Source organism: Dryas octopetala, chromosome 6 (genome assembly GCF_963921425.1).
Source record: "Dryas octopetala chromosome 6, drDryOcto1.1, whole genome shotgun sequence".
NCBI lineage: Eukaryota > Viridiplantae > Streptophyta > Magnoliopsida > Rosales > Rosaceae > Dryas > Dryas octopetala.
In genome coordinates, this window is record NC_141371.1 from 9,090,169 (window position 1) to 9,117,241 (window position 27,073).

At 36.9% G+C, this 27,073-nt stretch overlaps 4 protein-coding genes and 3 non-coding genes across 9 annotated transcripts; 1 reads left to right on the forward strand and 6 right to left on the reverse strand.

Annotated features, from left to right (window-relative positions):
• Window positions 1-52: 52 nt before the first annotated feature.
• Window positions 53-9,275, reverse strand: LOC147282104 (uncharacterized). Its single transcript, XM_086247721.1, has 9 exons — window positions 8,361-9,275; window positions 4,386-4,808; window positions 3,825-3,984; window positions 3,501-3,742; window positions 2,335-3,281; window positions 1,889-2,232; window positions 1,269-1,532; window positions 960-1,165; window positions 53-802 (listed from the first exon to the last, which is right to left on the reverse strand). Exons 1-9 carry the CDS (start codon window positions 8,622-8,624, stop codon window positions 95-97), a joined length of 3,558 nt encoding a protein of 1,185 aa, XP_086103847.1. The 5' UTR covers window positions 8,625-9,275; the 3' UTR covers window positions 53-94.
• Window positions 9,276-10,917: 1,642 nt separating this feature from the next.
• On the reverse strand, window positions 10,918-11,986 carry LOC147282105 (uncharacterized). Its single transcript, XM_086248537.1, has 3 exons — window positions 11,615-11,986; window positions 11,395-11,448; window positions 10,918-11,220 (listed from the first exon to the last, which is right to left on the reverse strand). Exons 1-3 carry the CDS (start codon window positions 11,927-11,929, stop codon window positions 10,987-10,989), a joined length of 603 nt encoding a protein of 200 aa, XP_086104663.1. The 5' UTR covers window positions 11,930-11,986; the 3' UTR covers window positions 10,918-10,986.
• TRNAN-GUU (transfer RNA asparagine (anticodon GUU)) lies at window positions 11,491-11,564 on the reverse strand. Its single transcript has one exon. It is a non-coding gene; the product is annotated as a tRNA-Asn (tRNA).
• A 3,620-nt stretch (window positions 11,987-15,606) lies between the features above and the next one.
• On the reverse strand, window positions 15,607-20,418 carry SNX1 (sorting nexin 1). Of its 3 annotated transcripts, none has more exons than XM_086247772.1 (11): window positions 20,266-20,418; window positions 19,999-20,133; window positions 19,364-19,499; window positions 18,518-18,651; window positions 18,235-18,309; window positions 17,471-17,630; window positions 17,209-17,342; window positions 16,964-17,032; window positions 16,503-16,582; window positions 16,173-16,233; window positions 15,607-16,092 (listed from the first exon to the last, which is right to left on the reverse strand). In XM_086247772.1, the coding sequence occupies exons 1-11, from the start codon at window positions 20,275-20,277 to the stop codon at window positions 15,883-15,885; spliced, it is 1,206 nt and encodes a 401-aa protein (XP_086103898.1). In that variant the 5' UTR covers window positions 20,278-20,418; the 3' UTR covers window positions 15,607-15,882. The 3 variants fall into 3 exon arrangements, with proteins under 3 accessions (XP_086103898.1, XP_086103900.1, XP_086103897.1); XM_086247774.1 differs by having other exon boundaries at window positions 19,999-20,130; window positions 20,266-20,414; XM_086247771.1 differs by having other exon boundaries at window positions 19,999-20,136; window positions 20,266-20,410.
• A 1,741-nt stretch (window positions 20,419-22,159) lies between these two features.
• On the forward strand, window positions 22,160-23,067 carry LOC147282108 (uncharacterized). The gene has a single exon (XM_086248870.1). The coding sequence runs from the start codon at window positions 22,232-22,234 to the stop codon at window positions 22,880-22,882; it is 651 nt and encodes a 216-aa protein (XP_086104996.1). The 5' UTR covers window positions 22,160-22,231; the 3' UTR covers window positions 22,883-23,067.
• A 1,135-nt stretch (window positions 23,068-24,202) lies between these two features.
• On the reverse strand, window positions 24,203-24,309 carry LOC147282109 (small nucleolar RNA Z266). Its single transcript, XR_015123158.1, has one exon. It is a non-coding gene; the product is annotated as a small nucleolar RNA Z266 (small nucleolar RNA).
• A 104-nt stretch (window positions 24,310-24,413) lies between these two features.
• Window positions 24,414-24,520, reverse strand: LOC147282110 (small nucleolar RNA Z266). The gene has a single exon (XR_015123157.1). It is a non-coding gene; the product is annotated as a small nucleolar RNA Z266 (small nucleolar RNA).
• Window positions 24,521-27,073: the final 2,553 nt, after the last annotated feature.

Below are 27,073 nucleotides of genomic sequence, written 5' to 3' on the forward strand. Positions count from 1 at the left end.
AGGTACTTCGCAATCTAAAGGCTCACGTTTTTCGTTTCTAATAGACTAATACTTACAAGAGAAGGCAGTCGATGATCCATTTCTTGTTTGGCAATTACAAAAGTAATGAAACTAATAGAGAAAGCAACAAAAAAATCAACATAACAATAACAAAAGGAGAAAACCAAGTTCCAAATTCTCCAAAGCCTCCATATTGATCATCAGCTTCCCAATCGAAGGCCTCTTTACTGTACTTTTTTCCCTTGGCATTTTTTCCTTGTTGAGCTAATCTTATATGAGAAAAAATGTGAGGAAACACCTTCTTGTAAGACTCTTCTCCAATCAATAAATCTGAATGCCCAAAACCCTCTACAACTACCCTTTGATGTCGAAAGCCAGGCTGGTGCAACTTCATGTATTTATGAGCAAGGAAAGAAGTCTGAGGAGTGACAAGGAGAGAGCGACCGCCGGAGATATAAAGGGTTGGGAGTGCCATTCTTTCTGGATGGATCAAATATGAGTTGCTACCATTGCTGTCTACTATAAAACCAGAGTTGCAGACCTTTCTGAGGTGGGGAAATGCTGCCATAGGAAGCCTTGTGGTGCTTTGCATGTTCAACCAGTGGTGCATGGTGGGGCTTACGTTTTGGTGCCAGAATGCGCTTCCGAATATGCCAGAAAAGACTTCACATTCGTTGCAGGTGCATCTCTCGTACCGGGGTATGATGTAGGCTATTAGTTTCAGGAGCCGGTGCCGGGAGCTGACCTTTGATGTTTCCAAAAGAGGAAGTATCTTGTTTTTTCCAAGTATGAACATTGATATCTGCATATAAAAGAAATTTTAATTCCTTTTTAGTATGTTTTTCCTTTTTTAATTCCTCTTGTTAACAATGATTAATCTGCCAATTTGTATTCCTCTTAATATATGGCACAAATCCTACTTTGAGAGAGAGAGAGAGAGAGAGAGAGAGAGAGCTCACTGGGACCAGAGGAAGCCACATTTTGACTCTGGAAAAAGCATTGAGCTTGAAGAACATTGAAGAGTTGGTGCAAGACAGAGAAGCTATACGGGTTGCAGAGACATGACCTCCCATTATAGCTATGTGTATGGCTAAGCCTCCAATACAGTGTGCAACTACATGCACCTTTACGCTTGGTCCATGGAATTCAAGGATCTTATTAATTACTGCAAAGTAAAAGTAGAGCAACAAAATGCTCATTAGAACTTGGAAGACAATAGGATCAGTAAGAGTTAAATACAATTAGAGTAGTTGTTTATGATCTTTTACCAGCAGGGATATCAAATCTTCCAATGTCTTCAATTGTAAAATTGTTTGAAGGATTCAGAGGGTGCTGTCTTGACTGTAATAACCATGTTTCATGCCCTTCTTCAAGTAAAGCTCTGACCAAGTCATTTGACTCCGTTGGCAGACAGTAACTCTCAGCAGAATATCCATTAAGAAGGAGAACAGGATTCAGTTGTTCATTTCCTTTAAGTTTTGACAAAACATGGGGACACTTCCATTGCCTGCAACTGATAATGAATCCATCTTCTGCATGATAAATGGGGGGGACATGAAATTAGGAACTCAAGTTGCAGCAAGAATACAAGGGAGAAGAAACATGTGGCCCATAAGCTTGCCTTTCAATAGTTAAGCATATCATCAAATCAAGTACATTACCTAAAGTATCCGGCATCTTTTATTCCAAACTAGGCTTTAAAGTGAAAATCCAAAGTTCTGAATCAATGCTATTTTATTTAAAGAATCTAAAGGATTTTATTTAGTTACTATATTTGTGTTTTAAAGGTAGATTATATTGACTCTGAGACTGTTGAATGCCAACATATTAAACAATAAGTAGATTTGAGTTTTCAGGCTTGTAAACAATGAACTCAAATGTTTGCTACCTGTTTTTATTGCATGGAGAGTGCTGCTTGGATAAGATTTATGCTGACAATCTAATAGATTTAAGTCCTTGTGGTTCCCTCGAGGTATCTGCAAAATATAGGTTCTTAAGAGAGTTCCTGATAGTTGGCGTATGAACCTTCCTTTCTTGTTTCCTTCAAGGCTTATGATGCTCTTAAGAAGCTCTGTCAGGGAAATACTGAGTTCCCCTTTTAAAATCACCTTCTCATCCTTTGAATTTTTCTCAGAAACCTTTTCAAATGTCACATGCAGTGTTGTCGTCTCCCTCCAAGCATATGATGCAAAGAGGTAAGGATTCATTACCTTTCTTCCTTCAAGAATATATCTGCATCAAAATTATTAATCTTTAACTGTGACAAAGAAAACAAAAGAAAATTTAACAAACTTTCATGTACCTTGAACCAAAACTTAACAAACTTTCATATACCTTGAACCAGTAGAAGCTGCAAGAAGAAGATGATAATGCATATACTGCGTGTAAGGAGTTCTGCAATCTACTTCACACAAATTTACGTCCCCGTCTATGATCTGTAAATTATCCTTCTCAAAGGCTCTAAATTTCACATGCCCTCCAACTTTCCCTCTTAGAAGGGGATTGGATTCTCCAATACCCAACTTCCATTTATCAGAGCTCTTCTGGTCCTCATGAGGGTTCATCTTCATCCTGAGATAAGCTGTGCATGGCATACCCCCAACATAACCTCTCATGGTTTCCTTAATCATGACTACTGATCTTTGACCATTAATTATAGTCTTATCAGTGAAGGAACCTATAGCTGGATCTTGGTTAGCAGTTTTGAGAACACATTCAAGACCTTTATTCCTCTTGTACTTGAGAACATCTTGCACAAGCTGCCTACTTATGTGCTCAGCTGCAGTTGTGATAGTAAGAGACGGATTTATGCCAACAGAACATGGGATCAAAGAAGCATCACACACATAGAGGCCTGGCTGCACTGTGGTTGGTGACTCAAGGTCAAAAACCTGCCCATTGGGGTTGCAAACACCATGTGAAGGATCTGATGATGCATTGCACCCACCTAAAAGATGAACTGATGTGCTTCGGTATTTTGACATAAAGAGAATTCCTCCCAATTTCTTAGTGAGCTTTTGAAAAGCTTTAATTTTTCGAGGGAGAAGGGGATCATGAGGTGGACTATAACAGATTTTGTTTGTGCCCTTTTCTAACATGATCTTACCATCACTCTCATCATATCCCAATCCAATAAGAACCACTCCTTGGCTTGCTTTAAAACCTATAGCATGTTTTATCTTGTCTATAATCCCATGAAAAAACCAGTATCCAGTAGGCCATCCATACGTTGTAATTCCTTTGAACAGCAGGTACGGATAAGCTGATGGAAGTACAGCACTCTGTGACAATGGAAACTTCATAAGTGTGGGATGAATCCATCATACAAAAGAGCATTTTCATTCGTATATTCACATGAATTGTATGATTTCCCAGAGATGATTGTATGATGCATTGTTGATACAATTATATTAAACGTCACCAAATCTAGGGACCAAATTAACCATATATTGACATGAATGAAAAATTAAAGTCAATTAAGTATAAAGAAGTCTCTGAACCTGGATTGTAAAACCCAGTGAAGAAGTGTAAGATGAAGAGATGGATGGCCCGGGCCTTTCTTGAAAAGGTATCTTAAACACTTGCTCTCTGTCCAATCCATAACCATTCAATGGTGCTGGACTTCCAGTCAGATAAGCCACGGTATTCCCATTGCAGCTGAATCCAGACCCAAGTTCTTTTGACAATTTCAGTCCTCTCATTTGTGACTGGAAGAGTATCTTAGTTGTGCCAAAAACTCCCGCTGAGAAAATGACAACTCTAGAACTTGTTAAAGTTGTTGTGATCAGAATTTCCAGAAGATAACTAATTTTTCTGTTTCTTACCTGATAGGATCACGAAATCAGAGGTTATATAGTCAATCTCATTCAAGTAAACAAGCCATCTTCTATTTTTTCTGCCAATTTTGCCTTCATATTGGAAATTTTCATACATGTTTCTAACCACATACTGCACTTGACATCCTGTTTTAACAATGCATCCTGCCTGCTTCACAAGAAACACTGGTTTTAATGGAGAATGTAAGAAAAAATATTTGACCCTAGAGTACTGTCTATGGACATCCAAATGGATACTATTTTTTCCATAGTTTCCCACAGAATTTTGAAATAAAAAAGCCAACATTGGCCCATTGCACTAATGGCTTTATCATCATAATCCATAACCAATGGTATATGATCACCCAAATTTAACAAATCGGTGCTGTTTCAACCTTTAAACAATCACCACATTTGGTCATTTTCAGTGGTAAACACGGCTTGCAGCCTAAGATTTCTGGAAGCAATTCAATATCCATGGAATATCTAACAACTCATGTGCAATAAGTAAAGAAAAATATAGGTCTAGACAATTCACTAATATATATTATTAGATAAAATAAGACATGCCTGGATTGCTGAAAGTATATAATTTTTGTCGGTAGAACTTTTGGCATCATAAGGACATCCAGAAAGACAGTTTCCACAGGCTAAGCAGCTACCCATCTGTGGAAGCTTCATTGCATTGGTTAGTGGTTCTTCAACGTCAAAATTCACACTCAGCTTCACTGAAGTATCAAAAGTTTCTTCAATCTCTTCATTAGCAAATTCTTCCAAGATTTTCGCAGTAGGAAACTTGACAGGCACACTTTGTGCTTTCAGCATGGCTGCTGCAGAAGCTTCACAATTATCCCAATTCCTTTCCCATTCCTTTGGCCATTTTGGATGCCGTCTAGCACGAACTGGTGTTGGCACCAAAACTCCTGCATTCACTAGTGAACCTCCACCAAGCCCACAAGCCACTGCTGCTACAGAATCATTTTGCTCATATACCTACGCTTCCATCATAACAGATGCATATTAATTTATCACATACACCATAGTTAGAACCTACAACATAACTTGGTCAGGCTTTCAACTCCATGTGACTGCCATAAAGAGTTGAATCTGTTTCCAGATGACTTGACTAAGGTAATATAATTGATTATATCCACTCAAATTATATGATGATGCTATTCCATTATCAGGTCCAGTAATCACTGAATTTGAGTTGTTCATGGTGCTTGACAGTTTCAAAATCTCAAAACACGTAGCTCTATTCACTTTTATATACAGATGCAGACAGTATAGGTACTGCAACCCCATCATGTAGAAAATAAGTGGGGGATAGGGTTGGAGGTTTTGAACCTAGGATTTCCTAAACTCAGAGCTCTATACCATATTAGACAATCACTGAACCCCAAAAACTTGTTAAGGACAAAGTTGAAAATATCGAAAATTTCTTAAATATTAGTCCTCAAATTTACAAATATATCAATAGATATATTAATATTGAAAAATATCGATGTAAGTCAATAAAAACATATAATTTACTTCTAAATTATGTATATGACATAAAATACCCTCACTATATATCTTATATACTATTATAAGTCTTTTAGCATTAAAAATCCTTTTACTTAGTATTATTGTATTAGAAGTTTTATTTTATTCAATATTGATAGTTTTTTACTATTACAATATTAAGTTCTTATATGTATTTAGGAGTTTTGTTTGTTTCAAAAATTCAAAGTGACTATGATTCAACAAACATCAATAAAGATAAGTATAAAGAGTTGTCAAGTATAAAGAGATTGACAACGTGGCTACATAATAAAGATAGAAGAAAGCTGTTTTGTCTAAACTACACAACACCCAAACTTGTTGTTTTATACTTTATTGATTGAAGGAAACAGGCATATATCGCTATTCCCCTTCAGCCCAACGTGGTGCCCATTCGGCCCATTCCCAATTCCCAGCCAGAGGGAGAGGGACCTTTGGTATCAAACAGTCCACGATAACATTTACTTTTCTTCTTTTTTCCTTTTAGATGAATAAAGTAAAGAAAAATTTAATTTCGATTTAGTAATTTACCAGACAAATACAGTCATAAGAGTATGGGCATTCTCAGATTCTCGTATGCTTATAAGAAAACAATTCACAGTTCCAAAATAAAAATGTGGTTTTGTTGCAAGCAATCAGCCACAAAAAATTCCCAAATGAGCTGAAAAGGAAATACATAATATATTATTGAATATATTTAAATAGAGCAAATTACAATTTAGTACCTTAACTTTACATGTTGTTTCAACTTAATACCCCAACTTTGAAACTTGCAAAAAAGTACCTCAATTAGTTTTTCTGTCAAATAAACCGTTATCTGCTGCGTGACAGGGATATTTTTCGTCTTTTTATTCAAATTTTAAAAATAATAATATTTTTAAAAACTTTTGAATAAAATTTTTTTTAAAAAAATTAAAACTTTTAAAAATTAGAAGAAAAAAAAAAACAAATTGGGGGGGGGGGGGGGAGTTGGGCAGGGGAAGGGTCGGGGTTTGGGTAAGGGGTGAGGGGACTGGGTTGGGGTTGGGTAAGGTGGGGAAAGGGGCGACGGGACTGGGGGTGGGTTGGGCAGGGAGAGGGAGGATGATGGCTGGGGCGAGCTGGGATGGCTGGGGGAAGGCTGGGTGGGGGCAGGGAGGGGAGGGGCTGGGGGGATGGGTGTGCGACGGAGCTGGGGCTGGGGGGAGGAGGTGCAACGGGGGCTGAGGGTTGGGGTGCGACGGCGTTGGGGCTGAAGGAGGGGATGGGTCGGGCAGGGAGAATGGGAGGGGGAAGGGGAAGGGGAAGGAGTAGGGCTGGAGAGAAGGGGAGCGATGGGGTTGGAGCTGGAGGAGGTGGTGGGTCTGGCAGGGAGAGAGGGAGGGGGTCGGGGGGTGGGAGGGAGGATGGGTCGTGCAAGAGGGGCTGGGGAAAAGGGATGGGAAAAAAAGTTTAAAAAATTTTGTTAAGAAATTTTTTTACTCAAAAGTTTTTTAAAATATTATTATTTTTAAATTTAAAGAAAAATACGAAAATACCTCTGTCACGTCAGCAGATAACGATTTATTTGACAGAAAAACTAACGGAGGTACTATTTTGATACAAAATGAAAGTTAAGGTACTTTTTTATAAGTTTTCAAAGTTAGAGTACTAAATTGAAACAAAACGTAAAATTAAGATATTAAATTATAATTTACTCATTTAAATATTTTTAACATGCCATTGACTATGCAATTTAGTTGCAGCTAAGAAAAAAGTGTAATCAATTAGATATATCAGGAACACATTGGCAGCTTGGCTAGCATTCACAAGCATGTGTCTGCGCCTGGGCCATGCCAATGGTCACAATTTTTTTTCTTTTCTCCAATTTTGGGCCTCCACGTGGAATTCATTACCTAGCAGCAACTCTTTTTTCTGTTTTGTGGGCCCCCATAACCCATATTTTGGACCTTTTCAATTTAGTTTAATTTACAGCCAGCTGTCCCAAGACATGACTTGGTCAGGTTTTCAACTCCGTGTGACTGCCATAAAGAGTTGAATCTTTTTCCAGATGACTTGACTAAGGTAATATAATCGATTGTATCCACTCAAATGCTATTCCATTATCAGATCCAGTAATCACTGAATTTGAGTTGTTCATGGTGCTTGACAGTTTTAAAATCTCAAAACACGTAATATTACTATTATTTAATACTTAGACCTATATATATGACATAAAATACCCTCACTGTATATCTTATACACTATTATAAGTCTTTTAGCATTAAAAATCGTTTTTTACTTAGATTTAGTATTATTGTATTAGAAGTTTTATTTTATTTAATATTGATAGTTTTTATTATAGAAAATTAAAATTAAATATGAATAGTTTTTCAGCAAAGTAGTAAATCACTAAGTTTTTTTAGTTTAGGTATTAACCTAAAATAAGATATTTTGAATTAGGTTACAAATTGGTTTGTTATACAGTTGTGACTATTCGACAGTCATAGTTGTGACTATTTCAAATTCATAAAAATTCAAATTTTATAAAAGTTTAATGCTTTTAATTTAGATTTAGAGGATGAAGTCCTATAACCCATAAACTAAATATTAAAGTTTAAACTTACAAATATTAAAAAAAATAACAAATCAATAAAAAAGTTATGACCGTTAGACAGTCACAACTCAATATAACTATATTTTTTAAAATTAGTACATAAACTAAAATTTAGTATTTAAAATGAAATAACATAAATATTTTAATAATTAAAATAAAAAAATATTACAATTTAGTAATGAAAGTCGATGGACTTTTTTACTATTAAAGTATTAAGTTCTTATATAGTTATATCTATCTAAGACTTTAGGAGTTTTGTTTGTTTCAAAGCGACTATGATTCAACGAACATCAATAAAGATAAGTGTAAAGAGTTGTCAAGTATAAAGAGATTGACAACGTGGCTACATAATAAAGATAGAAGAAGGCTGTTTTGTCTAAAAAAAATAGCAGCGGCATGAAAAAAGAAACACAGAAAAAGATAATAACCTGGAATAAAGCATCTTTTGGTCCAAAGCTAATGCCTAGGCTCTGGTTCTCCATCCTCAAAGCTGACACGGCTTTGAAACTGTCGGTTGGAAAATCCTGAGATTCCCATCTCCGGCCTTTCTCAATTAGACACACCCTTATACCTGCCATAGACAACCGACAAGCAGCAACAGAACCACCATAGCCAGACCCCACAACAACTGCATCATAACTATCTTCATGTCCATCACCAAAACTTCCTTCTACTGCTGATTGTTTCTCCATTTTTGTTGAACTCCCAGACTAAGAATTTAGGACCATTTTCTTATACACGGTCAAAATCTTTCAAAAGGTGAAAGGGAACTAGTGGGGACCAAAAAACAGTCTTGAGAATTTCAGTTTCAGATTCAAGATACCTTACAGCTGAGTATACTGCCAACATGGAAGGTACTGGATGTGCAATTTTGATTTTTAGTGTGCTTTTTTAATAAATGTGATTGCAACTTTAATATTCTTAAACTTGAAGAAACCAATGAATTTAGTTACGACGAAGTTAGAACAATCACATAGTAATATGCTCCTGACAATATAACCCCAGTTTCTTCCCTGTCAATCATAGAAGATCCAAGAAACAACGAATACAATGTGGTCAAGCACCACAAAGGACAGAAATCAAAGTAATAATAAGTGGGAACTTGACAATCTTTTTGTACTTGTCTCAGCATGTTAAAAAGCATATTCATACTATTTTTGCTGGGAAAGATGGCGCCTAATACAAGGCCAATGAATTATTTGATAATCATGCATATTGACTTTTTCCACTCTTGTATGATTAAAATTGAGATAATTAACAAAATAAAATAAGTAACAACAGATAATTAGGTAAGAAACAATCTCACCAAAGTGCCTAAACACTCTCTCTTAAATTCTCTCAAGATGATCTCTTTTTTCACTCAATTGAGGTTTTTCTCTCAATTCTCAAAAGTGAGGCTTTTCCTATTTCTCAAACTTTTTGAAGTTTGGATGCGTTGAGTTGATCGAAATGCAATGGGCAGCTGCCTTTTTATAGGCAATTCTTCATGCATGGACCGGTTCCTTTTAAAGAATGGACTGGTTCTTTTTAGAGCATGTACAATGAAGACTAATTGACAATTTAATTGGCATTTATTCACAATTTAAAACAAAAATAGTTCGCAATGGGATGTCAATTGAAATTAATTAATAAATTGAAATGGCAATCGGAAGATCAAAAAATTGACTTGACAATTTTTAATTGAGCTAGAGCCTAGAGTTAATAAAGAGACCCACCATAAAAAAACGGTGACAAGAGGAAAGAAAAAGTGGTAAATGGCTGCCCTGGGTGGGGACCCCGCAGGTTTGCTACAACATCAGCACATGAACGCGCTTGTGAACATATTTGGATATTAAAATGAATTCTGGTTTTTTTTATTAAATTTAGGTATTAATTTATATTATTAAAAAATATTAATTATTGAGCTTATTTTAAAGATTTTATTGAAATAAATTTTAAAGGTATAATTTTTAAAATAAATAAATTTATAAATTTTAATTTATAAGAGAATATACTAAAATATTAAAAAACATATACTTAGTGACTTAAATCATTCCAACAAAATAAATTTGTGGTCAAAGTTAATAATTAAAAAAAGAGGTCAATATACTTGTATTGAATTGTCTATTAACCTCAACTATTCATGGTCGTAAAGAATTTAAGGAGCTGAAGCTTTACTTTCAAAGTTTGGTGCTCCGTCAGTCCGTCCTACTAGCTATGTAATATAGCTCTTCTATTTGAATTCAACAAAGTCTGTCACCAACCTATTTACTTTTCTTCACATATGACTATATATATATCACATAGTCATCTTTTGAATTTATTTTTGGCCAGCTAGTCATCTCTCGAATTAAATGAGCTACACCAACTTAAGCTCTTTTTCTTCATGTAGTTTTCTACCCATACGAATCACTTCTTCCTCCACTAAGGCATTCTACTAGAAGGCCGGAATTGTGACCCTACACCCATTTTTTGGGTCACAAATTAATGGGTAACATTTTCGCACTACAGGCTAGGAAAGTGCAACCCATTTTTCCTTGAAACCCAAAATGTTACCCATATTGGGTGACACTGATACCGATACCCAAAATAAAGTGGGCCCGCCCACGCGCGAGAAGAAGAGGAAGAGAGTGAAAGCTCAAAACTCGGTTGACACCCCTGCGATGTGAACCCCACCTGTCAATTGATGTCTAAGACCGTCTCTGAGTCCCTGGCACGCTCGTCACTGGCACGGAAGGCCAGGATTAGAGTACCATTGCCGGATCAATGGTTGTGGTTGATCCGCAACGGCCATTGGTGTTGCAAAACCTGATACCCATATTTTGTAACTATTTGAGACCTAAAATGGATTTTGGGTCACAAAATTTGAGTCTCATCGTAGTAGAAAGCCTAAGGAGGGATATGCACCTTTTTTCGACTTTTGTAGAAGCAAATAGACGTTAAGATCATTGCTACTACATGTTCACATTTGATCAGTAATAAGCATAAAATTGCACAAGAGACTAAAGTTTTATTGGACTTAACATATTTGCAGTACATTATCAAGTACATATATAATCAAAATGACAAACTTGTTTAGACTCTGGCGATTTGAACCGACTTCTGGAGAGCCTGCATAAGACTTCTCATGATTCTGGGCTCACCGGGAGGTGTTCGGTCCTTGATGCGTCCATTTCTCACAGCTCGGAAAATCGGCCCAGAATCACCATTTGCTGGAAAAACCAAGCAATCTATGTACACAAGGACCTCAGTCTCCCCATCGCCAATTGTAATAAAACCCAATCTAGTTCCACCTGCAATTTTGTCTACCTTTCCATTGCAATGTACAAAGAGTACGTATTACATTTTTTTTTTTTGACCAAAGAGTACGTATTACATTTTAATTATGTAAAATATGCAATCTAGTTCCATTCAATGCCATTGTCATAAAAATATGCTAGTGCTGTCCATGCAATTACCAACCAAAATAATAGTAATGACTACCTTCAAAGGCACAGGAAGCGGCAGATTCGCTCCTTGGCAGAGACTGTTGGCCCACTGTAAAAAAAAAACACATCATTTGCACGTGAAAAACACAAGCGCTAGAAGGAGGGTTCGAACCTCCGACCTTGTGGTTAACAGCCACACGCTCTAACCAACTGAGCTATTCCAGCTTCAGTGATAACGAATGCATATCAAAAGTTAAATACAGTTTTATACATACCTGGAATAGCAAGATTTGGAACCTCGGAAGATCGGTGTCTGAAGGCAATTTCATGGTCCCGAGCAAGACTCCATCTTCAGCGTCGTCGGCCGGCACAAGGCTGTCACTCGCCTGCGACGCCTTGGCCACCGTCGTTGGATTTGGTTGGCGGTGGTGGCCGGAATTTAAACAAAGCTTAGAGAAGCCGCAGCTGCTGATGGTGGTGGTGGTGGTGAGATTAGTAGATAGGAGTGGCCAGGAAGTGAGCACCGCCAGAGGGGGAGAGGGTAGCACGTGGGAGTTGGCACGCGCGGAGGGGAAGTGGAGTAACTTCATTCTCACACTCACAAGTTTCTGAAAGTTGAGATAGGAAGGATAGAAGCCTCTACTTGTTCTTCACCTTTCTTTTTACGAGGCTGGAATGACTGGCGAGAAGCAACTCATGAGCTTCCAATCAATTCATGCCATATCAGCATGAACGATGGACCCACTGCTTTAGATACTACAATTATACAAAATAATTTCTCTTTGCAATATTTGTTTTCTCAATTGACATGCTAGTGTTTTAATTTGTTGTCTTTTCTTTGCCTTCTTATCAGAGAGGTTTAATTAGTCTAGGGCTTTTCTTTGGCTTCTTAGCAATAAAAACAAACCCTTGCTAGTTAATTGTTGGGTTTTTTCTCAAGTTTGTGGATGGTGTATTTGTGCTAGTGACATGGGCTGGAGGTGTTGGTGTTATTATGCAGGACAGTCATGAAGAGGCTGTCGTGTTGATGGTTTTGCCTCTTTTCTGCATCTCTTCATCCCAACAGGCTAAGATTTGGCGATTATCAGCAGGTTGCAGTATTGTTTGAGTGCAGACATTGAAGATGTATTTTTGAATCGGAGGCTCAAGCGATTATCTCTCGATTTATGAATTTGGCCGCAAATCTTGCTTTAGATGGGCACCTCTATAGAGGTAGTAAGGGAACTTTGACGTTTATTCGGTAATGCTACATGCGGTTATTTCTTGCAATTATAATCGAGTTGTGTCTGCGCTTGCGCTTGCACTTGCTAGTTTTTCTTTGAATTGTGGAAACAACCATTCTTGGCATGATGAGTTTTTGTCTTATTTGGAACATCTCTTCCATGATACTATGTAATAAGTAATAACCCATTTTTCTTAAAAAAAAAAAACTCATGTTCTTAAATGAGCACTTTCCAGTTTCCACTATGAATAATATAATACGATATTAATGAGCTTGAATTTTGTTTTTACTAATAAATAAGATGGTCAAATTTAGATTAATCTATCGGAATTTATTTGTGGTCCATTAAAGTGATTTTTTTTATCAACATCTATTGTCTATGAGTTTTGAACTCAACATCTACTCTAGAGGTGTCAAACGAGCCGAGCCAGGCCGTTTAAGTTGAGTTCATCCTGCTTTCGTGTCGTGTTTGTGCCGGCTCATATAGTTAAGATCAAAGTTCGACACGGCCCATGGCCCGCGGGCCATTCGTGCTCATGTCATGCCTTAAACGGACCGGGCCACACACTTTTTTTTATTTTTATTTTTTATGGTGATAAAACTAATCTTATAATCTTTTTTCTTATTTATAATTAAATATTAACATTATTTTTCATGAAAATTGAATATTTTTGTTGAAAAGTTCTTAAAAAAAAAAACAATGTTAAAATAGTCGTGCCTAATTTGGGCCCATTTCGTGCTCGTGCTCGTGCCGTGCTTGGCCTGTGTTGTGCTCGTGCCGTGCCTGATGAGCTAAAAACTTCAGCCCAGCCTGGCCCATTTAATCGGTCGTGCCTATTTTAATCGTGTCGTGCCGTGTCGTGCTCGGGCCGGCCCGACCCGTTTGACACCTCTAATCTACTCCCACATAAGAGAGGAAGACTAGGGCCACGTTTGTTAGATTGGACTAGGACCAGATTGGGCTGAATAAGCCACTAACTTGTGTTTGGTAACACACAGTATTAATTTAAGTTGGACTAAATAGCACTGGTTCTTGAAAAAAGCCTCACTAGACCTTCTTATTTAACACCGTGTAGATGAGGATTGCTATTTAGCACTTAGTTAGAAGCCCACTAAATAACACCAAATTCACCTTCTTGGTCACACATGCCTTTGCCCCCTTTACTATGTCAGTTTCTCTCCCTCATCTCTCATTCTCTCCATTCCCCCCTTTCTCTCTCCAAGCTTGATTTAGAATTAACTTACTGAGTTTTTTTTTTTTTTAGAAACTTAGAATTAAATATTAAATATCAATAATTTTTTAGCAAAGCAGCAACACTAATTTTTTTATAAATTTAGGTACTAATCTAGAGCAAGATATTTTGGATTAGGTCACAAATCGGTTTGCTATACAGTTGTGACTGTTTCAAATTCATTAAAATTCAAAATTTATAAGGGTTTAAAGCTTTTGATTTAGGATTAGGGGATGAAGTCCTATACCCCAGAGACTAGACATTAAATTTAAGCCTTGCAAATATTGAAAAAACAACAAATCAATTAAAAAGTTATGACTGTTAGACAGTCACAGCTCGGTATAACCATATTTTTTAAAGTTAGTATTTAAACGGAAATTTAGTATATAAAGTAAAATGAAATAAACATTTTGTTAGTTAAAATAAAAAAACAATGCAATTTAGTACTAAAGTCAAGGGACCTTTTCCTTTTTTCCATATTATTGTTTTCTTCATTTTATGGGTTTTTTTCGTCCTTTTTTTGTTTTTTAATTATATTTTATTTACTTTCCGGATTGATCTATTATTTTTTCTGAGTTTCTGGGTTTTGATAAGTTGGATTGATCTTTTATTTTGGTGTGATTGTCAATGGCGTGATTGCTTCAAATTGATCTATTATTTTGGGTTTCCATGGATGCCTGTGCTTGTCAATGGCGTGATTGCTTCAAATTGATCTATTATTTTGGGTTTCCATATGGATGCCTGATGCCTCTGCTTGTCAATGGCGTGATTGTTGGGATCTATCTACTCATGGATGCTTAGATGAGATGGTTTATAATGCTGGCGTCAATGGCGTGATTGCTAGTTAGTTAGATCAGATGGTGACAAGGAAATGGAGAGATGCAATGTCATAGCATTTTTAAAAAATAAAAAACAAATTAATCAATTATTTTAGACTTTAAATAATTATTTGATGATTAAATATTAACCCTTCAAACTACATTAAAAATGTTTAATAATTAATATATGTATTTAAAATAATTATAGCTCAGTTGATGCACCAAATATTATTTTGCTTATCCAGCATAGCACCAAACATAAGATTTACTTAGTCCAGCTTACTCTAGTCCAACACAGTCCAGTACAATCCCTAACAATAAGCCAGGCTAATACAATCTAGTGTAACAAACAAGCCCTAGGTGTCATCCACTAGAGTAAATAGTCATTGACCATCCCTAAAGTGTGTATACTTTATTTATTTTAAATATTAATTTTATGTGAATTGTTAGTCAAGGCTTTAACAAATATTTGAGATTTTGACATTAATTTGAATTCAACCTAATAACATAGTCATGCGAAAAGTATATTGGCCCTCTAAAGTGAGAAAAATTATTATAAGTGACCGTAACACCACGTGGCATAATGATGTGGTGTTCCTAATCCATTAAAATTATAACTTGTGAACGATTTTAGGAGTTTTTTCTTAAATTTTAGAATTTTTTCTAGATTTTAGGGGTTTAAAAATTAATTATTATACACGTGTTATAATTTGAGTGAATTGATAACACCACATCATCATACCACGTGGTGTTATGATCACACATAATAATTTAGCTAGAAGTTCCCTAAGCAAGGGAAAAATACTGTACAAAAGGGGTTAAAAGCAATTTATCCTAATAAATGCATCAAAAAGAAAGAAATAAAAATTAGATTAACCAAAGAGTGAAATTATTTAGACTGACCCAATTATTTTATATCTTGATTCTTGGCCCGACTTAACAAAAAAACAAAAACAATCTTAACCAATTGAATACAAAAAACCATACAAATCAAGTATCCAAATGATGTTGTGGGGTTTTTGTAGAGTGGTATTTGATTCAATTTACTGAGAATTTCAATTTAGAGAACCTCTATAATGTTCATGAGAAAAAAAAAGTGAAAGACAAAATGTTTTTACAAGTGACACATTGGTATATAACATAAATTGATTTTCTTTTTCAAAGTCCCTTCTATGTTCCCCCAGTTAGGTCGACAGTTTTTACAAAGGAAGAGCTGCCTGCCATCTCTACGAACAAAGTGAAGTATACTGCTCTGGTTTTATATTCATTCACTAAGCAGGGGAGCAAGTTTCAAGCTTAGGGAGGAGACTTCGCCAAGCATCTGCGATGCTATTTGCCAGGCGTGCCTGTCCTTTGGCAAATTCATGGAAAGCAATCCCCATATCTATTGTTTTTTGATCCTGAAAGCGGACAATCTCTTCATTCATCAGTCGCACCATTGTTTCAAATCTTCTAGTCGCTTCCTCACTCTCGGCCTTCAACTGCATCACAAAAACCAAGTTTAGTAACATGATGAAGATCCTAATGTGTACACCATATAAGATTGCATCAGCTAACTTGCCTCCTTGTACTCTAGCTCAGCTTCTCCCACCTTGTCTGATCGGGTTAGCATGAGTTTGTCGCTGCAAACCAGTTAAAAAAAAAGGATTAAACATCATCAGGCCAATTGACGAATACAGAAGACTGACCACCAGGTATCCATATCAACTAGTGAAGTCCTACTTCATCTGAATGAAATGAGTTTTTTGTTCTTCAAAAATTTTATTTTATTTACTGAAAACTGAATATGACCATAGTCGCTACTTGTCTATCTTTTTCATATACAAGAGGCCATCCTAAGAGAGGATTCAGACAACCAATGAAAAGACAAAGCAGTTGGCCAGATGCATACAGATTTATCTCCTTCAACTTAATTGTTTCAGCAAGTTCACATTGTTGCCTGAAGGCATTTGCTCTCTCAGCAATCGTGGCCTGTTTCAACACACAAAATCAACAGGATCAGCTTCTATAACAAATGAAGACTACCCAGAAGGCCAAAATGGGTGGGAAAACAATTCTACAGATAATTCATATCTACATATTAACTTTTCCCACAGGATCAGCTTACAGACAAATGAAGATTACCCAGAATGGAGGAACAAAGTCTACAAAATATTAAGCGATGGGCAGGATAAATCCTACCAAATTACCAATAATCCATATCCATGAATTATATTTTCCCACGTATAAATATTGAAGATCAAAATTTTAGATTAATCATACATCTAAAGTTCTATTCAATGCAGAAGGAGAAAAGTGTCTCTTAAGGGTTGATATGATCGAAAATCATTTATCAAGTCAAACCAAACTCACCTTAACAGACTGCACAGCACGAACATAATCTTTCAAGGGTTCTTCAAAATTCATTAAGAGTTGGTTAGCCTACAAAGAAATACAAAGATGGAAATACTATAATACAACAAGATAAGCTCTTAAATAAAATAAAAATTCATAGCTAGACACCGCAGAGAGACAACCTCAACCAAATGTTCAAACAAGCACGCATGCTTTACACACTGCTAGACTCATGATAGGATGAATTATCAATTAAATCCTACCTCCTTTTGCAGCTTAACTGATAATGCCTCTGACTTAGCCCCAAGCTCGGAAAAAGCCTTTCCAAGAGCATTACCTTCACAAGCTCCAAGGAGCTTGGCTGCTTTTCCGAAATCTGATAGAGACTGTCCCAGCTCTGCAGAAATAAAGTTACAAAGAATCATTTTTATTCTATAACCACATTCTGAATTGAGAATAAAGTGAACCCTGATAAAGAAACGATAACAAGTAAAGATAAAAAAATAATCTTGAAATTGTTATTACCTCTGTGCCTCTTTACAAGACGATATGCATGCTTCTGGGCTTCAGCCAAGTGGTTTTCAAGCTCAAAGATGTAGTGTTTCAACTTCTCATATTCAGGATTTGACTCTTCCACTGGCTTTTCCTTTCCGAGAACAACATCGCTCACTTTAGATTGTACATCCTGTCGGATAATTAGGTAAGTTATCACTGAATCAAATCCTTCTCTCCAGAAGTTTACTAGTTTAAGGATCCTATTCAATCCAATAGACATCATAAATGCACAAGCTAATGATTGTGCGGTGCAAATGAAGACTGTCCCCTTCAACAACACACTATAGCCAAAAAAAAATCTTGGAAGGAATTTACAAAAATTAGATGTATCAACAAGCAGAACAAATTTTTAACAGAACCCAGATAATCCTATCACCATCAGATGGGTAAAGTGCTATGTTGCATTCAAGACAGACATTTCAAAGAGATCTCTTACTAAAATATTCCACTGCAATTACTTCTATGTAAAAAGTGTTTGCATCTTTCTATTTGTCTAGTCAGTTTTCATAACAGATAGAAAACCCACTAATAAAAATAGATCACAACTAACTTTGTCCAGGTTGGCAACAATTGCTACCTTTCAATATGTCCATACAGGCAACTTATCAATATTTTATATAAAAGTACTAGCTGGAAAATTATACAAAATAAGAAGAAACCTAAAAGTTACAGAATGTTCCTAATATCTCATGGAAATTGTTAATCTTAAGAACACTGAGCAGAGTCTACGTTACCTTGAAAATTTGCATCAAATCTGTTGGCTTCTTCTTAAAGATACCAGTCTCTTGGAACCTTAACCTCTCCATTGTCTGAACAAGTAATATGAGCATGTCAAATATTCTGACGCCTTTGCACATTCTACAATATAAAGTCTCCGAAGTGGTATGTGTTTTTGTGTGAACAATCAACAAACAATCAATCCAGCTATTTTTGAGAGGTCAAACAGGGGTGACCTGTAAGTTAGTAGTGACACAAGAATAAACTGTGCAACTCAAGGCATCAGTTTAGAAACATCACCTCTTCATCTGCCTGCAAGAAGGTTCTCAGATCCTCACTTTGCTGAAGCTCATGATGTGAAGCTATTCGATTGACAAAAACATCCAATGCTTGACGCCTCATCTCAATGAATTCAGCACTGAATCGGAACTTTTCTGCAATAGAGTGACTGAAGTTAGTCCATGTTTAATTTAAACTCTTCCAGCATAATCTTTACTTGTTTCTCCAGTAAAACTACACCAATGAGCACCAACACAAAATCAAGATATCAGCATAAATACTAACCATATCAATGCATTTTACCGCGCTGTCAGCAGAACTATAATCTAAAAGCAAATTTGGATAAGCTATGTATATTAAAATTGCATTTCAAAAAGAATATGGATACATCTACATGTGATCCTTACAGAATCTCACAAAGCACCTTATAGGCAATAGGGTTAGACAGAAGTGTCCTGTTGAATTCAACTTCTGGCCCCTAAGCCCTTCTTTTTTTCTTTTTTTTTTTAATGGCCCCCTAAGCCCTTCTTTAGAATTCAAAATTAAAAAGTTGGGTAAAGCAGTGAAAAACGGTAAACATTTAGGTGCCTAAATCACTCCAAGCATGGTTTTAAACATAAAAACAAGAATTCCCATAGGGTGGGTTAACCACCCAGGCATTACCACAATTGCTAGATTGGAAATTTGAATCAATAAAAAAGACATACCCAGCTGGGTGTGTCAAGCCATACATGGCATACATGAGACTGCAAGCAACTCAATTTAGGAGCAGAAAAACAATTATGCTCATGGCAAGGAAAACACAGCATTTCCTACTTTAAAAGTACACCAAAGAGATCTAAAAAACAATTAGAGTTATGTTGTTACCTACAGCACTCTTTTCTGGAAGAGGAGGAATAAAAATTCCTTTGTACTTTTCAAAAAGACGATCACGTAGCCAAACAAAATCACTGTAACGCCGAATAACAATCTTCTCTGGCCCTTGGTACTCAGGAAAATTTGTCTGCAAAAATAAAAGTATCCCACCATTCAAAAGTTATACATCAAGAATGTAATTAAACCTATCAGATTGCATGAACACTAGGCACAAAAACAAGATTTGAAGAACATGCATTATATATGATAAAAATTTACAGATTACATGCTCAGTCAACCATCAATAAGTCACCAAGCATGTTCACTGCATGCTCGAGCTCAAAAGATCCACAGAAAAAGCATAGCTCATTTGCATGCATGTAATAATAAGAAGCAGACATACTAAACAGCTTAATGCAAAAATTGGCCCTAATCCAATCAATAATCAACCTTTACATCACAAATAATATCCCCAAATGAGAATTTTTATCAGCCACTATACTTTGAGCTAAACAATCAGCCATGCAGCTACTGTTAATTACGCAATCAACCCAAAATCGCAAAAACAAATCCTGCCATAAACCCTAGCCCTAATCCAATAAAATTAGGATGAATAACACAAATTGAGAACGAAATCAAGAAATTACCTTGGTGATTACTCGGTAGGAGATATAAGCCTGGACTCCATTGCCCAATTTCACAGGATCAGTCACTGAGACTGACAGGTAGGGCTGCGAGGACGGAGATCTAGGGCTCTGCGACGACCCCGATACGCTTCTCTGCTGCTCCATACCACAAAATTGAAGGGGAGAGAAGTGAAAATTCAAAATTAGAAACACAATGAACAAAGTAAGAGCGTATATAGAATTTGAGGATAGAGAAGAGGACGAGAGCAGTGGCAGATTCGTAATTACTGTGGTAATCATGGCGGCTTTGGGGACGACCTCTGCGAGATTTCAATCGGAATGACAGTCAAACAGAGACGTGGGTGGAACTGGAACTGGATTCTGGAAAGCAAGTGAAAGGTGTGATGTTCTAAAATGCGCCGGGTGTGCGCTGTTCCGGTGGTCCGCGAGTCCACGCTAGGGACGAATGAGTTAGATATATAAAATAAAATAAAATAATATTAATACCCTTTTAATTGATTTATTGGTACTTAACTGAGTAAGAAGTATGAACAAAGTAATGTTAGGTGGTAGTGCAATTTTTATGTTTCTATATATAAAAGGAAAAAAATAAGAACAATAAGTAACGTTGACTATTAGTTAGAAACTTAGAATTGTATAAGGAAAATAGTTACAACTTTCCTTATCAAATTTTTACTTTGTTTTTTTGTCGAATTTCAATATTATATTCATAAAAAAAATGTGAGTATCGAATTATAATAGTAAGTGTGAGTGTGTGAGAGTAATAAGTGTTTTACCACTCCAAATATAAATCCCAATAATTATAATTTCCTAGTTGACTTGGTAAACTTTGTACGTAAATTGTAAAGTATAAACGTCAAGCCCAATATATTAAGTGAAACTTATGTTCAGGCAAAAAAATACTTGTTTGGCAGTAGAGGGGGGTTATTGTGGAGGAGGTTCCATGTTTGTTGGCCTCTTTGCATATATTGGTTGTGACTTTCAAGTCCCGAGAGTGTGATATGGTTGCTCATGGTCATGGATGTGCTCGGTTCATGTTGCATTGAAAAGTTTTTTTTTTTTTTTTTTTTTTTTTCTTTTGTGATTAGAAGAGAATTCCTTTAGTGGCTTATGAATTAAATAGATATGTGGTTCCCTGTAACCTCTTTGGTTTCTTGATCAAATTTCATAATTTTCTTCTAAAAAGTAAAGATTACTAAGACTATTAAATTAGAATCGATGGATGATAGTTTCCCTAATGATGACTATCGAAGAAAATTGGTTTGGGTGGTGGATGAGGATCGATTGGGATGGTTTTGACCAACTTTGAATCCTAACTCACTATGTATCCATCTCAACCAATTGGATCAATTCCATACATATGCTCATAAAAAATAATATTTCTTCACCCTATTTGAATTTTGTTATGGTTGATTATGAGATTTTAAGTGTTCTTAATATTTGGGGATCCGAAGCGGTTGTCTTATTTGTCTATTTCAAAGACCTTTTATTATTTCAATTAAAAAAGTGTAAACACATCGTCAAACTGTTTATGTTTAAAGTTTTTAACCCTAACTTGATTTGGTAACCATTGATTAATTTATAAAACTGAATCAAATCAAATATGGGCTAAAGAAGCAGCAAGCGGTTGGTTTAGCAGTAAAGACTTTGGATTTCCTCGCTCAATGCTTGAATTCGATTATTCAAGCATCCATAGCCGCTTGGTGGGTATGTGGAGCAACCTATCTACAGATCCATTTCTTGTATCCAAAAAAAAAAAAAAATACGGGCTAAAAAACCGAACCAATCCAATTCAATCCGACTCATTACTGATAATCTGAAGCACTCAACCGTTAGATGAGATATAAATGATTGCATCAAGTAGATATTAGGCAGTCTAAAACTTGATTATGGTAACTAATCACACTAGGAACAAACCTCAAAGTCTCAAACCCATCCCCCACACACAGAGATAAAGTTGGACTTAGATGCGACTTCCTTACCAGGCCTGCGGGACCCAGCAACAAAAGTCCGAAGGCCAAGACCATCGGCCACATCATCCATTGAGAAAGCAACTCCCACGTGGGTCCCACTCCCCCAACATTTTCAGGTGTCCCCGTCTTTTCTTCTCTCCTCCTACTTTTTCCAGTTCCCACCACACTCTGCGTCTCCCCGCCACACCCAAAAATCCTCTCTTTCCCTTTTTTTTTTTTTTTTTTTTTTCTGTCGCTAAAAAAAAAAAGCCCAAATCTCTATGGACTCCACCACCAGCTACTCCCACCGGCGATCGCCGTCGTCGGAGCACTTCCTAGGCCTGTTTTCATTCTCGACCCCCTCCACCACCACCATCGCCGCCGGCGACGAGCTCAACGAGGCCGAGGTTTTCTGGACCACCGAGTTCACCGAACCCAACCACCGACTCACTTTCACTCGCCCGCACAACTCGGGCATACTGGCGGTGCTTCCCGAGCCCGACGACCTGCCCCAAGTCCTCTACCGCAAGCCCTCAATCTCATCACCCTCGAAACCGATCCCTTCGATTCCGAGACCTCTTCCTCAGAGCCAGAGCTCGAGCTCCTCGGACGGTGATGGTCAGACTCAGTCCTCCCAGTCAGCGCCTTCGAGGAAGTTCCAGCAGCACTCGGCTCCGATGAAGGTGCCGGTGCTGGCCAAGGCCATGATGGAGAAGCGGAGGAGCGGCGGTGATCTCGCTGACGTGGTGGACGACGACGACGATTACGGGGAAGAAGAGATGCTGCCGCCACACGAGCTGGTGGCGAGGGGGTCGGAGGTGTCGATGAGGACTACCTTTTCGGTGCTGGAAGGCGTGGGGAGGACTCTCAAAGGTAGGGACTTGCGGCAGGTCAGGAACGCTATTTGGCGCAAAACTGGCTTTCTTGACTAGATTTTGCACAATCTATCTCAAGTTTTTGATTGGGGAGGTTTTTGCTGGGTAATCAAGAATTGGGGGTTCTTTGAAAAACAAAACGGGGGGTTTTTAATGCCCAATTGTTGTTTTGAATTTACTGCTTCTGGATAATGAACTTATTAAGTTTTATGCTGGGTAATGTATTCTAAATTATATAATACTCCTGTGACCTGTCAAAGGGTGTTCAAGCTTTAGGGGCTATGAGATTATTGTTTCTGGTTTAATTGAAAGGCTTTGTTGCTCATGCTGCAATCGTACAGTATTGGTCTAATGCCAATGTTTGTTATATGATCCAGTTTTGATTTTCTATACATCTTTGGTGAAGGCTATAGTTTCAAAGTTAGCAACGGAGTGAACAATTGCAGAGAAATAATTGAGCTGGATTAGTACATACAAGGACCCATTTGATTTGACTTCATTTGCTGCAAAAGCAAATTATATATTACAGTATCAATAATACCCAGTTGTGCGAACTACACGACACAGATGCCAAAGTCATTGTAGGTTGCATAATTTCCATCTCAAAAGCTTTGGTTGGATTTGTCCGACAATAACCACTACTCACTCCTCACAACAAAAGCCTACAACCATTTTCGGTGTCCATTCCCCTTGATGACTGTTGGAGAAGCTACAATGTGACATTACCAAGACACTGAATAAGCAGCTCATCAAGTGAAAATAGGAGTACAAGTCGGTGTGTAATTGCCCAATTTGGTTGCATCTTCTGCATTTGGGTGTACATCTGAATCTCTGTTAAAATGGGTGACCACCAAAGCACCCATATTGATTTGAAACTGCTTTGTTACCATTTTGTGTACAGGCAGCTGGTTACATCTGGTTTTCAGAGTCCTCTGTGTTTTTAACAATGATGTCATCAAATATTAGAGCAATCCAATACTAACAGAGTCCAAAAGATATGATTTCCTTGCTAAAAATTGGATGATCCATGAACCAAATATACAACGGCTTAAAAATATAGACATGCCATATCTTAACCATTTATGACAATGGTTTATTAACCACCACATGTCGAATAGACCTACTAGTCAAGACTATATGAATACCAACTTCCAACATGCTGAAATATAGACATATAACATTATACAAAATTTAAGAACTCAATCAATCAACTTTGAAAATTGGGATAGCAAACACCTCTTCATCCTTTAAATTAAAAAGAACTCAAATTATGCTAATTTGAAGTTGAAGTGCAGTAATACACAAACGCAAACATACAAATCAGGTAATTAATAAGGTCACACATTTTTTTGGTTGAAAACTCAGGTAACAAATGATGGCAGTCAAGTCAGACAATTATATATGCCTCAACAAATTGAGTTCACAAAAGGGCATTTCCCAATACCCTTTTCACACATCTAATTGAATCATCACTCTTGTCAAGCCCATTTCCAGCTTAATCAATTTAAGCAATAAGAAATGTAAAAATCCCATAGAGTAAGGAACTATATAAATAACTAAATTAGTAAGGAACTAAATATATGCTTATGGGAGGCAAGTCAGACAATTATAAATGCCTCAAAAAATTAAGTTCAGAAAAGGGCATTTCCCAATACCCTTTTCACACATCTAATTGAATCATCACTCTTGCCAAGCCCATTTCCAACTTCAATCAATTTATGCCATAAAGAAAATGTTTCCCACCCAAGAATGAGACATTCACAAAGTACCAATGGGTCAGAAGCTCCCCATAAACTGAAACACCCAGGATCAAAAAGCATGGAAGCTATTTGCTATGGGGTTCAGAGAATGAGAAAATGAGCTCCAAGACCCAAAGGAAAAAGAGCAATGCCTCATGAACAAAACTCAGGTGGAGAAGAGAGGAGGGGCTCAGAAGGAAAACCCTAAAGAGACCCTCCAAAACTTTGTTTTGCTCTCGCGCAGCTATGACTCGAAACGCTTCCATGGTTGTTAGGGAAGGCGATCTTAAGGGCCACGCTTAAACCAAATGTGAAAACAGCTAGTAAAAGAGGAAATATGCAGAACTTGAGAGATTTTGAATGGAAGCAGAGAAACCCTAGTTGTTGAATTGGCAGAGGGGGCGGGTGAAGAGACGTGGCATATATAGCCCTGTACTTTTTTGAGTGACGAATTTACCCTTAGAGTTTGGGCTGTATGATTTAACGGCCTTTGAGTTTGGATGGGCCTACTCAGAGCACAGGTTAGGGTACTTGGAGGATTATTTGGACGAATTACGAAGTTGGTTTTGTATGGATTTGGGCTCTTCTGGGGACCCAAACTTAGCAAGCGAGGCCCACCCAAAAGAAAATTAAAAAACTAGGTTGCAAATATCTACATCTTTACTCTATCCTCAAGACTGAAAGTGGGTGAACATGTTGGTCCACGAGTATAATTACATCCACCAACTAGGATCCATTTCATGTTAGTCCACAAACTATAAAATATTTGAAATTAAGAAAAATATACGGAATGATTCATCCGTTAAAAATTCTTACAAAGGGACCGTTAAGTTCACCTGACATTTTTAATGACGTGGCATTGACTAGTATGGGGAAAAAATGGGTTTGACCCCAAAATAAGTTCATGCCCATTCCACAACGGCACGTGATACCTAACTCTGATATGAGCCCACCACTTTCCCCCCCTTTTATGAATGAAATCGTAAGCCCCAATAAATTAAAAAAATTGAGTTTTTGCTCTAAAGGATAAAAACAACGCATTTAACCATTGGAATTAAGATTTTCTGCTCACCCAATAGTTTTGTCAACGGTTTCCACTGCAAATTGAATCTTATACAGTGCAAAGGCTGATTTTTTGTTAGAAATTATAGAAGTTAGTGTTTAAGGAGGCCAAATGAACTTCATCCAGCATGTCACTTAATAGTCCGTTTGACGGAATTTCTAACGGATGGACCATATTTCGTATATTTTTTATTAGTTAATGAGGTAATTTGAAATGTTTAATAGTTTGTGCACCGATTTGAAATGGACCATATAGTCAATGAATGTAAATGTACTTGAGCCTAAAAAGAAATATCATTAAATCAATAAATAGTTGAATTTTTTTTATTATAGGATGCAGTAGACATTGTGAATTGCTACGAGTTATTAATCGCATTGCCCCCAAGGTAAAGTTAATGCAATTAATAACTCCAAGGTGTTGGAGGAGTTGGTTCGGAGGTGTAGCTGTAAACCCAGACACCGATGTTCGAGCCTCCAATTTGACCCTTGGAGCCAGGCAACAAGGGAGGTAAAATCCTTTGTGAGTCTTCTAGATCCGGCGTGGATTGCTTGCCTTTGACCGGTCTAAAACATTAGTTTAGTGCGCGAAAGCTGGCCCAGAACACCCTCAGTTACCCAAAAAAAAAAAAGTTAATGCAAGTAATAGAGTTAATGTGACCATCCGAATATCATGTATCCTCATCGATCCCACATCATACATATAAGGAATTCTCCTTTGATTAGACAATAAATCAAGAATTATATTAATTTAGGTACACAAACTATCTCATGTCAGATATTGACATGTTATATTATAAAAGATTAAATATCAACTAATTGGAACCCTTCAAATAAGAATTCATCTAATTCTAGTTTGGATGATTTAATATCTATGATTTTCACTTGAATCACTTCTCCTACAAGTTTCTACTCACGGATGATGATTATGAGAAATATATGATGTACTAGAAGTGTGAAATTGATGATTTATTGGTTTTTTTTAATTAGTCAATTATCGTGCATGAGATTTGGACTTAGAATTTCTTCTAACAAAAGAAAATTAAATGTCATTTACTAGACCATAAGAATGATTTGTTGGTTTAGGAAAGTTGATACGGAAATGCCCATGAAGGTTCACAAATAGTTAAGTAACAACAAATTAAGGAAGAAAATAACTTGCTTATCTCTGTAATAGGGACATGTTGGTGTCACAAAGAGAGAAGAAGGAGAGAGAGAGAGAGAGAGAGAGAGAGAGAGAGAGAGAGAGAGAGAGAGAGAGAGAGAGAGAAAAAAAATAGATACAGAGAGAGGAAGGAGGATGGGTATCCCCGTGTCATGCAAGTTCTTCTCATTAAGGAAAGGAAAAGAAAAAGTCAAGAGTATTATGCAGTCAAGAGTCAAGACTGTTATATAATATTACAAGTCATTCAATATCAATAACTCCTTCACAATCTCTGATAATATATAT

Bases quoted from the DNA above. Each gene is read 5' to 3' on its own strand.
- LOC147282104 (XM_086247721.1), bottom strand. From the start codon at position 8,624: ATGGAGAAACAATCAGCAGTAGAAGGAAGTTTTGGTGATGGACATGAA. The intron at 1,533-1,888 runs GTAGCAAACATT...TTTATCATGCAG, and splicing joins TCTCCATGCAATAAAAACAG to AAGATGGATTCATTATCAGT. The intron at 1,166-1,268 runs GTAAAAGATCAT...TTTACTTTGCAG, and splicing joins AAGATTTGATATCCCTGCTG to TAATTAATAAGATCCTTGAA.
- LOC147282105 (XM_086248537.1), bottom strand. From the start codon at position 11,929: ATGAAGTTACTCCACTTCCCCTCCGCGCGTGCCAACTCCCACGTGCTA. The intron at 11,449-11,614 runs GTATGTATAAAA...TTTTTTTTACAG, and splicing joins TCCAAATCTTGCTATTCCAG to TGGGCCAACAGTCTCTGCCA. The intron at 11,221-11,394 runs GTAGTCATTACT...TGCAATGGAAAG, and splicing joins CGCTTCCTGTGCCTTTGAAG to GTAGACAAAATTGCAGGTGG.
- SNX1 (XM_086247771.1), bottom strand. The intron at 19,500-19,998 runs GTAATTTCTTGA...TTATTTTTGCAG, and splicing joins CCTACCGAGTAATCACCAAG to ACAAATTTTCCTGAGTACCA. The intron at 16,583-16,963 runs GTGAGTTTGGTT...GTGTTGAAACAG, and splicing joins GTGCTGTGCAGTCTGTTAAG to GCCACGATTGCTGAGAGAGC.
- LOC147282108 (XM_086248870.1), top strand. From the start codon at position 22,232: ATGGACTCCACCACCAGCTACTCCCACCGGCGATCGCCGTCGTCGGAG.